The sequence below is a fragment of the Apis laboriosa genome, unplaced genomic scaffold (assembly GCF_014066325.1).
Source record: "Apis laboriosa isolate Shangri-la unplaced genomic scaffold, ASM1406632v1 scaffold66_cov157, whole genome shotgun sequence".
NCBI classification, from domain to species: domain Eukaryota; kingdom Metazoa; phylum Arthropoda; class Insecta; order Hymenoptera; family Apidae; genus Apis; species Apis laboriosa.
In genome coordinates, this window is record NW_025224076.1 from 629,607 (window position 1) to 642,597 (window position 12,991).

Genomic DNA, 12,991 nt, shown 5'->3' on the forward strand with positions numbered 1-12,991 from the left:
CATGATCCTCTCTCTTTCTCGTCTCAAAGGGCTTTGAACGAGATATACCGATGTTCGACACGGGTCCACCATCTATAAGGTCTATTTATCACGGGTCGAGGCGAAATTACGGGCGCGTTTTCCTTACGTCGAAGACACGGGGGAAGGATGACGTAAGAGATGAAACGTGATTTCACACGGGAGAATAATTATGGTGAATGATCGAAAATCGAGATATAAAAAGAAGTTGCGATTTCAGGAAGCGAAGAACAACTGTTTAGTATTAGTTTCGATAATGATGATGATTATTTATAATATAAATATATTCTAGAGGCCGAATCAAACACAGAAATTGGTATGTAAAACGTCGGTTCAAGATTATATTTATTAGGATATAACAAGTAATTTAAATTCGCCGTGCTCGCATCATCCATTCAAGGACAGCAATCCTGTTTCCCCTTTCAATTTTTTTCTTCCGTCTATATGTTCTATACGATGCGAAAGATACGGGAAGAGGGAAAACGTTAGCGATGGAATTTGCATTACTCTTCAAATTTCGCAACGTTTCGATTAATTTACGTGAAAGCATCCTTTTTCATTGGCAAAAAGAGCAACCGAATTCGAAATACCACAGCACGATCGAACGATCCATTTGGAGAGCGTGTCGCCCGCGGAGAAACTTATCAAATTTTCCTTCCCTCCCTTTTTTCTCGTCGAAACTTTTGTCGATGAGAAGGAGACAAAAACCGGGAGAAAAAGATGGAGGGGAAAAAAGGGGGAGGAGGGGAGGAGGGCTGGACATGCATCGTTGCGTCTACAGACCGTTCCAAATCGGCCGACTCGGATACGGAGGTGGTACTTGGAGAAGAAGCACGAAATGATCGATGACCGGCCGATATTGGTAGCGACATATGGAGTACCGTATCCGCCAGGTTGCTCCTATAATGGGCATTGCCGCAACCTTTTTCCACAAGCTGGAGATGTCACGTCTCCGATGTCATTTGAGAGCAAATTTCTACTTAACGACTCACAGGTGTAGATATGTGCGGGCAAGATAACTGTGTTTCTCAAGTTGAAATTAAGGACAGTCGATTAGGGTTAACCCCATTAATGTTCGCTGAAAGAAGTACGACGGTATTTCGAATCGGTGCTGCCATCTGGCGATGAAATTTTCAAACGCGTAAGCTTCGAAACGTCTCCCTACTCGTTGATTTTGATATAATATTCGAAAGATAATTTTTTAATGCGTATATATCATCGTCAACGCAACATTATATAGCTTTAATTCTTCGAAATCTTTTCGATGAAATTTTGAAAAATACGCGATAATTATAGATTTTAAGTCTATTTCGAATAACGAATCTGACTTGTCGCAATTTAATTTCAATGTATATAATATGATAAACTGCATTCATCATAAGTAAAGACAACAGAAATATGACATAATATTTTGTACAACTTGTGATGAATTTATGTGTAGAAATGTTTGTCAAAAAATTAATGAATAATGAACTAAAATATAAGACTGTTTCAAGATCGTTCGAGACTTCACAGAGGTTTTTCTTACAGAAATTTTCGATGCATCATGACGCGAGAGACCGCCAAAAAGGAAAACAAAAAAGGATATGCACTGTATATGCAACAGTGAAATAAATGAGCGAAAGGTGCTCAATTGGATTTCACCGTTTCTACTTTGTTTTTCGAACTTGGTGAAATTGTGCTACTTTTCAATTGTGAGGTTGTGAAAGAAATAAAATTAATACTTTAATCTTTTTTTGTTTATGTATAAAAAATAATAGCAGGAGCTGAAAGGATGTGGTAAAATTCGAAAAAGCTTCTGGAAAATATCTAATTTGAAATAAAAAATAAATTTCTCGACTGAATAAAAGAAATTTCATTTCAGTCAGGAAAATCATTTATCTTCCAAAATTATATATATCGTCTCCTCATGCCCAAAACTTATGCAAATCCTCTTTCCAATTAAAAATAATATCATTTCATATCAATAATTATTAATTTTGCACATTTAAAGTATGAAATTCTATAAGTTATCGAATTTCACATTTGTTTCGGGTACAAAAAAAGACGGTATTATTAATGTAAAATAAGAAAAAAAACCTGGAAATTAATAATAATCTATCTATCTATCTCTACGTGTTAAAGCAATGATTCTTGGGCTTCAAAAATTTCCAAGAATCTCAAAATAACATCTATCAAAAAAAAATTTAAACTTCAAAATTTCACGCTCGACACGATCCTTCCAATATTAACTGATCGTAGGATCAACGAGCATTATTTCTTCGCATAAGATTTTCTAGTTTACTCTATCTATCCAAGCTCACGTATAATGAAAATTTCGCGACTCTTAAGCGAATCAATGTGCAATGAGGACACGAGGAAAAGAAGCAAGAAGGGAGAAGGGGGATCTCGGTATCGAGCGAGAAAAAATAATGAAGGCAGCCTCCTCGTTCCCTATCCGCACCCTCGCAGCTCTTAATCAATTATTGTTAGAATCGTCCACGATTTTCCCGCCAGGATCAGGCGATCTCTCTTGAAAAATTGATCTTCCTGACCCTTCCTTTTATTCCTCGGTGAATTCTCGCGAAGCAAAGAAAAATATAGGTCGAACGAAAAAGAATCGAAATATACGTAAGAGTTAATCTTAAGATTAAGAAGGCTTAATTTTAAAAAAAAATCAGGAAGCATAATCAGATAAAAGATCCACACGATAGGAATCTCTTTTTGCCTATTCCTCCTTATTTCGTTTGCAGAAGCAATCAGCTTTAATTAAGCTTGATAAAGATTTAAGAAAAGAGCGTCGAAATGTGAAATAACTTGTAACTTCTTTTTATCGCAAATCTTCTTCTTGGGTCGTTGTTTTCAGGATCTCCGAACTTTGAACCATTCTTTACGAAAACTCATTACTCAGAATATCCATCGAGCTTCGATTATTTGCACGTCACACTTGGAACGAATTCTCGTCTGATTCTTAAAAGTTCTCCATTGTTATATACGTTTTTCTGCGACTTCGACTTCTCATTGTGCGTTGAAGATAAGATTAGCAATAAAATGGAAGATTCTTAGGGTAGATTGGCTCCGTGACGAATGGCACGAATATTGCGTTATCGCGGCGATGTTTAACTTGAGCCTCGACGAGAAGTTTGATATAACGTTTCCAAGATACCCTTTTTTTTTCGTGTCAGGGTTTACCCCATACAAATATATATATATATATATATATATTTTAACTCTCGTGACCTCGTGTAAAGCAATAACCCGATCCTTGACACAGTTTCCGTGTCGAAACTAATTCATCCATTCCGCAATTTCATACGTACACACGAATCTTCCTTATCCCATCTAATCCGTTTGTTCCCCGTTTGGACGCGGCAAATTCAAATATTTATTAACAACTCCAATCGAATCGGGGCAAATATTTACCGGAGAAAATGAAAAGAACGAGGAGAAAAGGTGGATCAAAATGAGCGGTCCACGAAGAAATATATCCGAATCGTCGACCTTGCCTCGATCTCGAAACTCGCCCTTCCGCCTATCAATTCCCAATAGCCCTGGCGTTCCTGGCTCGAGAGCGTGCTCGACTCGTCCGCCACGGGGAGAGACAGAGAAACAGGGAGGAGTGGAACGTAAGGGCGGCCGTGTCTCGCGGTCGCGGCCACGTCGAATTCTTCAGTCGTTAGGCGTGCTGGGCTGTAATTGACGTGGTCGAATAATGGAGTGCTGCCAATGGGCACAAAGGGCGATGGCTGGACGCGTGGTGCCTCGGTTGAAAAGACTCGAGGGGTGGGGAGGGACGTGGTCAGGGCAAAGTTCCTTGCGATCCGAAGGGGGACAGAACGTTTTTATCCCGTTTCACCCCTCCCACCCCTTTCTATCTGATCAGGAATGCCTCTCACGACTCGAGTGATTTATTCCCTCCATTTCTGGGGATTATTTTATATATAGATCCTGGGAGGGTGGAACACCCACTCCCTCTGGACGCCGCGCCACGCTGCGTCGCGTCTCGTCGCATCAGCATCACGTCTCTCTCGGCTCTCCCTCTTCCTTCCTCTCGCCAAACTCCGCCAAAGACTTGCAAGGATCATCCCCGCCCCCCTCCCTTCTCCGTGGATGTCTCTGTTCCGCGTTTCCGGAGCCTTTTCGAAAACTACCAGATCCTTTCGAATTCCTGACTCGGCAGCTCCCTCTGCGCGGCCACAAAGGGAGTTATTTCTTGAATTCCTCCGCGACGCGAATTCCCAGCGGCGTGTAGGGTGTCATATACGAAGTATATATATATATATCGTTTCATCCCTCCTGACCGGGGTCCAAACATTTTTGTTGAGGGAGGGGAGACGAGATTCGATCCTCTCCGCTTCCGATCAATTTTTAACGCCATTGTCGATGGGGAGACGCGAATCGATGTTTTTTCTTTTTTTTTTTTTCATTTATTGAGGAGGGGATAGTTGAATCGGGGTCTCTTTGTTTCTTGAAAATATAAGACGAAAATCGACTGGTATTGTCGAGAAATTTGACCACAGAACATTTTTAATTGGTCAATACCATTATTGTGCTTATTTTGGTTTTGTAAATGTCGTCAGCACTCGATTTCGAACTTTGCCCCCTTTTTTCTCTCGAATGATGGCTCAAGAGATTTTTAATTTTCAATTTCTTCTTTCGATTTACTGAAGCATTTTCACTGCTGTTTCCATTAATCTATTATGCTTCTTATCTTTGCCATGATAATTTTTATTTTTACGCTATTAATTTTGAAACTTTCTCATTTATCTATCCTTTCTCTGTAATGACAATTGAAATCTTTTATTCCTTTCTCAATTAAACCTTGTTTAAAATTTTTCGACGCTCAATTTCCTCTCGCATTCAATCGCTTATAATAAATTACCTTTATCTATAATATCCCAGCCCTTCATTTACTTCTACGAATCAATTTTGCTCGTATAAGCGCTCACCATTCTAATCCATTTTTTTTCTTTTTTTTTTCACCAATTCTAGCTTCCAAAAGAATGATTTCAACGTAACGGCCAAATGGGAGGGAAGGTTCGAGGAAGAAGAACGATCAGACAGTGTACAGCCAAACTTTTTTCCAACCGACGAATCTCTTGGATCACACACGGGTGGGCGAGAATCTGGGTGTCGACTTTTCGCGAAATGCTGCGAACGCCCACGGCAGCGCCATAACTTTCGAGATTTGAGAGATATCAGTAGGGCTCCAGTAAATCACCAGCAATCATTCACGAGATTCCACGGGATAAGAAGCGTGGAACGTATTCCCTTTGCCAACTTCTTTGTTTCTTCCCTTTCCTTTTTCCAGTCTCCTTTTTTTCTCCACGTGTCTACGGAAGATTCTTGACACGAACAAGCGTACAATCACATCCTCCAAAATTCCATTAACCTCTTGAGCATCACGATTTATAAAGGCACATTTCTTTCATCACGATTATATTCATTTATTATTATACTCAGCTTTTGCCCTTATTTATATGACATTAATCTCTCAATCTTATATAATATTGTCGGAATTTGTGTTAATTTACGCTTCATATTTATTCAGAACTTACTTCTCTTCGTTTCAAGATAATCCTTCATCTTACTTTAATCCTTTCTTAAAACCTTCAAGTAGTATTTTCAATAGTGCGACGCGTTTCCAAGATCGTCGTGTTCGTCGTCCATCAATCCTCTTCGAATCTTCGCTTCTTCGTCTCTTCCCGATCCTTCAACTTTCCACGCGTGATCATAGTACATCATAGCACGTATCAAGGTGTGGTGTGGTACGCGCTTGACAAGAGCAGTTCTCGAAGGAGAGGAGAGAGAGAGAGAGAAAAAAAGAGAAAAAGAAAGAAAGAATTGGGCAGCGAGGCGGAAAGAGGAAGGTACAAGCATTAAAGTTCCACGCGGGCGTTGCTCGGCCGATTCTCGCATCCGCCTCGGCTCGCAGCGCTCTGTGCCCGAACTGATATCCATATGCAGTAGCCCGAGGAAATAAGCTCGCTCGTAAATAAGAAAAGTTCTTACGTCTCTCTGTGCCTGTTCTCCCTCTCCCTCTCCGTTCCTGTCTCCTCGGGCTGCTCGCCGAGTTCCTCGGCGCGTGGCTTCCGAGATATCGAGTGATTTGTTGCGATTCGCTCTCTTTTTCGCCACCCCACGGCTCGCCACGCGATACACCGATAATTTCGGTGCTTTAGGCGCGGTAATGGCGCCGTCTAGGTACGTATACTTACGTATATACACAGTGTTATTAGGAATAAATTTGGAGGATTCGATTTCAAACGTAAAAATAAAAGTTGGTGTACAAAAATGTTGATTGTGGCTTATTTGTTTTGGAGGAAACGAGATGGAACAGGATGTGTTTTTGTCATGTTTGAATCGTGAAAAGTATAAAAATAATTAGAAAGTAAGAATTAACGAAGCAATGTATAAATAGATAAATATTTATTTATATTGATTATTAATAATTAATAATCACGTGGAGTTAATTGTTGATTATAGTACTAAACAATTTAAGTTTATTTTAAGTAAAGAGAAAGAGATAAAGATGTTTCTATTATCGTCTTGGTTTGTCTAACATAACTTCATTTTATTATAATTTAATAAACTTTAACCGGCTTTTTTGTACATCAACTTTTGTTCATGTTTGTCCTGAAGAATTAATCCTCCAAAGAATCTTTACTATATCATATTTCTAATTTTAATTTTTTCAATTTTCTTCATTTATGCAATATTAACGATCGAGTTTATATTGAATTATTCAAAAACAGAAAGCATAAATCTATATACTGTCATCCAACTAAAATCTAACTCGAACGTCTCTAACTCTTCTCTGAAAACGTCAATCTCTCGAAACGTATTCCACCATTTTCCTTCAAACGCGTTCCATCAAGCAAAAGCTATAACTTCAAGCGGGAATGTAACAATCAATCGATCGATTTGACGTATTTGGACACCGTGTAACACGACAATCAACCACTTTGCGCATCTTCGTTACTCGTTTTTGCTCCAGAGAAATTTAAGCGTAACGTTCCGCGATCGCTCAAGCCGATTGATTTACGCGCCATTTCATCGAAGCGCGGCAATTTTGAAAATGCTCCGCCCTTACGGGAGTTTTTTCGATATCGTGGCAGTTTTCCTCGTCTCTTTCTCGGTGTCCACCGTTTGTCGTTTCCGCTTTGGAAGATTTATGACCGACTGGAACTACGGAGGATTGAGAAACTGGGTGAACGATAATGAGATACGTAAATTGCTCGACGATGGCGGGAGTAATTGTTCCTTGAATGATGGGAAATTTGGTCGGTGAATGATCCCTTTGTGGCTTTATAGAGTCGTGCATTAAACGGAGTGAATCGAATTAATCTTGGGATTTTTGCCTCTTTTCGAACTTGTCCAAAAGTAGATTTGTTTGTTTTTGCATTTCTCAGCATTTCTTTCTTTCCTTCTTTTAAAAATAAAATCTTCTTTTGAGATCTATTCTTGTTTTGAGATTTTTCATAATTCTCTCGTTGTCATTTTTCTCATATCTTCATATAGATAAATTGAATTGTTTCCGGATCTTTACAAAATTTTCTATAAATCTGTATTTATTTAAAAATATATTAAATGATTTAGAGAACTTCAATAATACAAAACAGCAACAAAATAAGAAAATATTGGACAATTTTTTAAAAGAATAATATTATACATCGTTTTTCTAATAAAAATAATGAAAGCTTAAAAAATAATTAAAAAACAATTGCTCGAGCATGAAATAAAGTTAAACAAGATTCAATAGTATTTCGTTTCCATTTTAAATGTTCAAATATTCATTCTACAAAGTTCTCGATCCTATCTACGAGCAGATAAACTGTTTATATCGAGCAGACCGCTTTTATCGCTATTAGTTGAAAATCAAAATTATACACCCCTTTTACCGCAAAACTTTTATTAAAATTAGCGTCCGGGATAATAGTTGCCGCACATTTGCCGCCGGTTATTTCCCTCCGGTTATTGAAGATACAAGAAAGTTACAAATTTCCCTCGGAGGAGGAGACACGGGGCGCAATACTATAAAAGCACATCGAATCCACCGTATCGCCTGTATAAATCATACGAAATGCGTCCATGAATTAAATATTTTCGCGTACATTCACGATGAGTTTCTTCTTTTTTTTTTTTTCTACCGGAATTCGTTCCTCATTTTATAGACATCGAGATAAACTTTTACGCGTCCCTTCGCCACGAAACGGCCATCGAGGAAACCTTGAAACGTTCCCCTTAACTAACACGGCGACCCATTTGAATAAAGCATTCGTTGGCAATAAAAGATCAATGAAGCCGGAAAACTTGGTGGAATTTGATTTTCAAACTACGGCAAACACGTATGCGCGAGACATACAACGCGAAAAATACTGCTATACCTAGTGATGAGATCTGAATATCATGACAGATTTGAAGATTCGAATTGAAAGAATGTTTCGAATCAAATTATTCGAATTTAAAATAACTCGATTAATCTGAATGAAATTTTACGTTACGTTATCATTGTTAAATGCATATATTTCAATGAGATTAGTATCTTTGTGTTTGAGCAACAAGATGTGCGACAATTTTTATACGATCCAAGTGATAATGGAACAATTCTGTTCACTTTGTATCTCTATTTTCATCTCGTTTCGTTATCCAATATGAACTTGAAGTTACACGTAATTTAATAAATTGCTTGTGTTTGTTTCGACATCTAGAACATGTAACTTATAGATGTATAAATTATATTTAAGAAAACAAGAAAGATATTGCAATTTTAATTCATTTAAAATTCCAATTTGAATTAGAACTTAAATAATAAAACGCGTACATATGCGTTCTAATTAATATGCGAGATACACGTCAATCAACGTGCTAAAATAATCCATCTCGTTATAATTTGTGGATAACGAAATATCGAATATTTTAGGAAACATTTATCAAAGAAATTTTAACAAGAATAGGCATATCGATAAATTCTATCGAGCTCGATCGATTACGTGAACGCGTTATCCGGCAAATAACATTAATTGGATTAGTCGTGAAAATGAACTCATGATTAATATTTATTGACTCGGCGTATATTTAGACGGAAGACGGTATATTGCACATCGTTTGCAAACGATTCTCGCGTGTCCAATTTATCCAGACTTATTTGCCTATTTAATGGCCGAATTAAGTGATATTTCTAAAGTTTAAACGAATCGATTATTGTTCGATTAAATTGAAACTCGACTTCGCTTCCTATGTTACGTTTAATTAAAAAACAGAGAAATGATTGAAACTTATAAAAGAGAAGCTTTTAGAAAACTTGTTTGAAAATTTACAAATAAAGATGTATGAAAGACGAACGAATGAATATTGTTTCATTGTTTTCCATATATTTAGATATTCCAGTTAACAAATTTCAAGTAAAATCTTTTATAATAATTTTTCAATATTTTAATAAATAGATTTTCGTGTTTATGAACTATTCCATTTACATTATAAACTATTTCATTATTCTCAATTAAACGTAACATTCAATATATATCGCTTTACGATCGACCAGTTCACATATAATAAAAGAAGAGAAACGACAAAAATCACAGATTTTATATTCTCTCCATAGAACCTGTCGCGAACGATATAATATACGGAATTTAACAGGAATTTGTACGGGTTACTCGCTGTTTAAGACACCGTTAAACCGGCTCACAGTACACTTATTTTTACGACTAAAACACTTCCTCCAGCTATGAAAAGTTCGCGCTCTACCCGTCCAAAAGTCGTCCAATAAAGACCCAGGCTTCGTGTTTTAAGATTTGTTTCCACGTGCATGCCTCTGGCGCACGGCGAAGAAAATTATCCAACCACGGGAAAAACGCGAGACAACAGGCATCTCCTCGAGTACGAGGAGCTCCTCTCCCCCTTCCTTCGTTCAAATTTTCTATCCAGCGTTTCGTAGCACGAGGTGAAAATTAAAATTTCTATCGTTTCTTTGCGCCATTTTTGTTGGAAAAAGAAATTAAAAAGACGGACAATTTAATCATGAAATTCAATTCGCAGTCTATGTTCCAAAATATCCAAAACATGTTTCTATCGATTGAAAATTCACTAATAAATAATATTACGCGATCATTTTGAAAATGTCAGAGATTTATGACCATTATAGTGCATTTACATCTTATCCACGATGATCCAGTATGAATATTTATCGACGACTTCTAAAGACTTTTCTTTTATTTATTTATATTATAAATATCCATATTAAGCTTATCATATAAGCTTCTATGTTTATATAAAATGTATCACTTCTTCTATAACTACAATTTAAATAACTCCTTTCTTTCTTCTCTTTTTTTTTTTTGTTCTTTTCTTTTCTTTCTCTCGAAAAGCAAACGTCGGCTCGTGTTCCAACGCGGTTCCAACTTGAACAGAGGAGAGGAGTAGTACCGACAAGTGTTCAGAGGTTGATCAAGATTCTTAAAAGTTTAAACGAGGCTGGTGTATACGTAATCTGACTTGCAGGATGTCGAATTGACCGCTACCTTTGCGTCCTTAATTACACTGGTTCGCCGTAAAAGGCTCACCCGGAAAAGAATTCACGAATACGAACGTTCGAGTCGCCGAATTATCGGAGCCACGTATCGATTCTTTTCTCCCGAGTTGTGCCGCTCGTTTCGCGCGAAATCTTCGAATAAAAGGACTTGTTGGAGGAATACAGGGAGACGTCGGGAGATCGGGAGGAGAGAACATGTACTCGGGGAACGTCGACGAGATGAAACGTTTCGAGGGGCAACACGTGCCGAAATGTCGGGACATAATTAAAAGAGCGCGTTTATCTTGGGATTGTTCAATCATGGAGATTAAAAATTTCAACGTAAATGAAATGTAAATGATGAAAATTCAACGATTCTACGAAAGGAATATTTTATTTCTTATAGTCTTTTAATCTTATAGTCTTAATCGAGAAAAAAGAATTAGATATCAAAATTTAAAAAAAAAAAGATTGTTCTGTCCTTATTCTTCCCACCATTGAAATAATTCTTTCTCTACGATTCCTCGACAATTATATAATTATCGATCAAGAAAAATAACATATAACGAAGAGAGAAATGGTACGATTTTTCCAGAGAAGCGTGTAGAACCGAATCGATTTTTCGATTTCTTTGCCGTTATCATTCTTTCACGAGGAAGCATTAGAACTATCAGCAGATAAAAGGCAAGAAAGCGACTGGATTTCGCTCACGTCCCAAGAAAAAGTGAATCTGTCGTCCAAGAGGGAATCACGTCGTCGGAAACGTACTACCTACTCTGTCACTCTAGCACGTCACTGACTGTTTCTTGATTCGGGTGGAGAGGAGATCGACGACGAGGCCTTGATCTCCAGACAGGGTCCAGAAATTCGTTTCGTTCGGGTTAGTGATGGACAAGATTTGTTTGAATTCTGTCACGAACTCCCCGATCGTTCTTTCAAAGAGGAGAAAGGGACAGGTTCGTCGTCCCTTTGCAGAAATTGGATGCAAGATTTATTCGAGACGTATCGTTTCGAAAGAAAGAATTGTTAACGAATCGATCGAAATATTTTTCGTTCCATACGCGAACGTATGGAAACGTCGATGGGCTTATTGATAAAATTCTACCAACATTCTACGAAGGAATAAAACTTTTAAATTTTACCTTCTCCTTCTGCGGGTCACCTTCGATCTGAAACAAAACCAATATAATTAATCAATAATTTATCCATTCCAATAAATTTTCCAGAAAATTTAAAAATCATATATTTAACGGAAACAAAACGAAAAAAAAAAAAATACCAAATATAATATACACACAAACGAGGAAAAAACGAAACGAACCGAAGCGAATACCGAAGCGGAAATTCGTTCCCCTATCAGCTTCCCAAATACTCGAATACATTATCGAAATCCAGCGGCGCTGGATTCCCTATACCTACGATTTATATTTAGCCATTATCTCGGCCGCGATCCGCGTTTGTAAACATTCCGTCGAAATGGTGCATCGAGCTCTGTTTTCGATAGATAAAAAGCGATCATCGGTCGGGCGATTAAGCGGTGTCAAGATAAGAGTTCATCGCAATCCAATTACCACCGTCACTCGGCCGCTAGGTAATTAATCGCACGGCCGATGGCTCGCGAGTATCGACCTAGTAATTGTTATACCAAGACATGGATTATCTAACGAGGCCTGGTTCCTCGTCATGGTTTCCAGGGGAGGTTATAATCGAGTCGATTCTTAAAGCAAAGAGAGTTGCAACGAATCAATTAGTCTTATTTAATGGTTGCAATTTAATTGCTAGAATGATTAAAAATTGTCGTAACGAGTGAGTGAATGTAAAATCAAGTGTCGTTACTATAAAGGGAAAATTAAGATTGTTTGAATATTAATTGCTGACCTCGTTTGATTTGAGCTTTAAATTGATACAGCTATTAATATCATTGTTGAACAATCTTTACACTGAATGTTTCAAATTGTTGGTTAACTTATCGATAAAGTCTTGTAAGGGCAATTATAATCTCTATTAACTTCAAAGCCTCGATAACGGTGATATTATCGTTATATGGGATTTTATAAATTTTCTATATTTTATTTCCCATACTCCATCATCCTATTAGTGTACGATCATCTATTTTCTCGACGTGTGAGTTATATACGAGGAATATCGTCGAGTGACCTATGAAAAAGGGAAAATTTATAAAAAAGGAAGAGAAGGAAAACGATAATAAATAACTATGAAGACACGTGTGACTTCATATTCGAGATATCGCAACAAATCATTGGACACTGAACGGAAATTAAATTCGTATTACGTTAAAGATAAAACTTGTCATGAGACGAATAAACAAACGTAACTTAAGCAAATAATTAGAAAGAAATCAAAGGGCAGATAATTATAAATCAAATCAAATGAATTCTAAATATAAATAAATGACCAAGAAAGTGTGAACGAACGAAACTAAAAAAAAAAACGTGCATAAAAAAGCAAGCTCTTTGAATA

The 12,991-nt window shown here is 37.3% G+C and overlaps 1 protein-coding gene across 2 annotated transcripts in view; it reads right to left on the reverse strand.

Moving 5' to 3' along the window:
- The window catches only part of LOC122718631 (3-phosphoinositide-dependent protein kinase 1), a 479,613-nt gene that overhangs the window by 392,755 nt on the left and 73,867 nt on the right, over positions 1-12,991 (reverse strand). For both annotated transcript variants that reach the window (XM_043943831.1, XM_043943832.1), the window contains exon 2: positions 11,653-11,679. In XM_043943831.1, the coding sequence (XP_043799766.1) occupies positions 11,653-11,679 (27 nt within the window). The remainder of the gene's footprint in view (positions 1-11,652; positions 11,680-12,991) is intronic.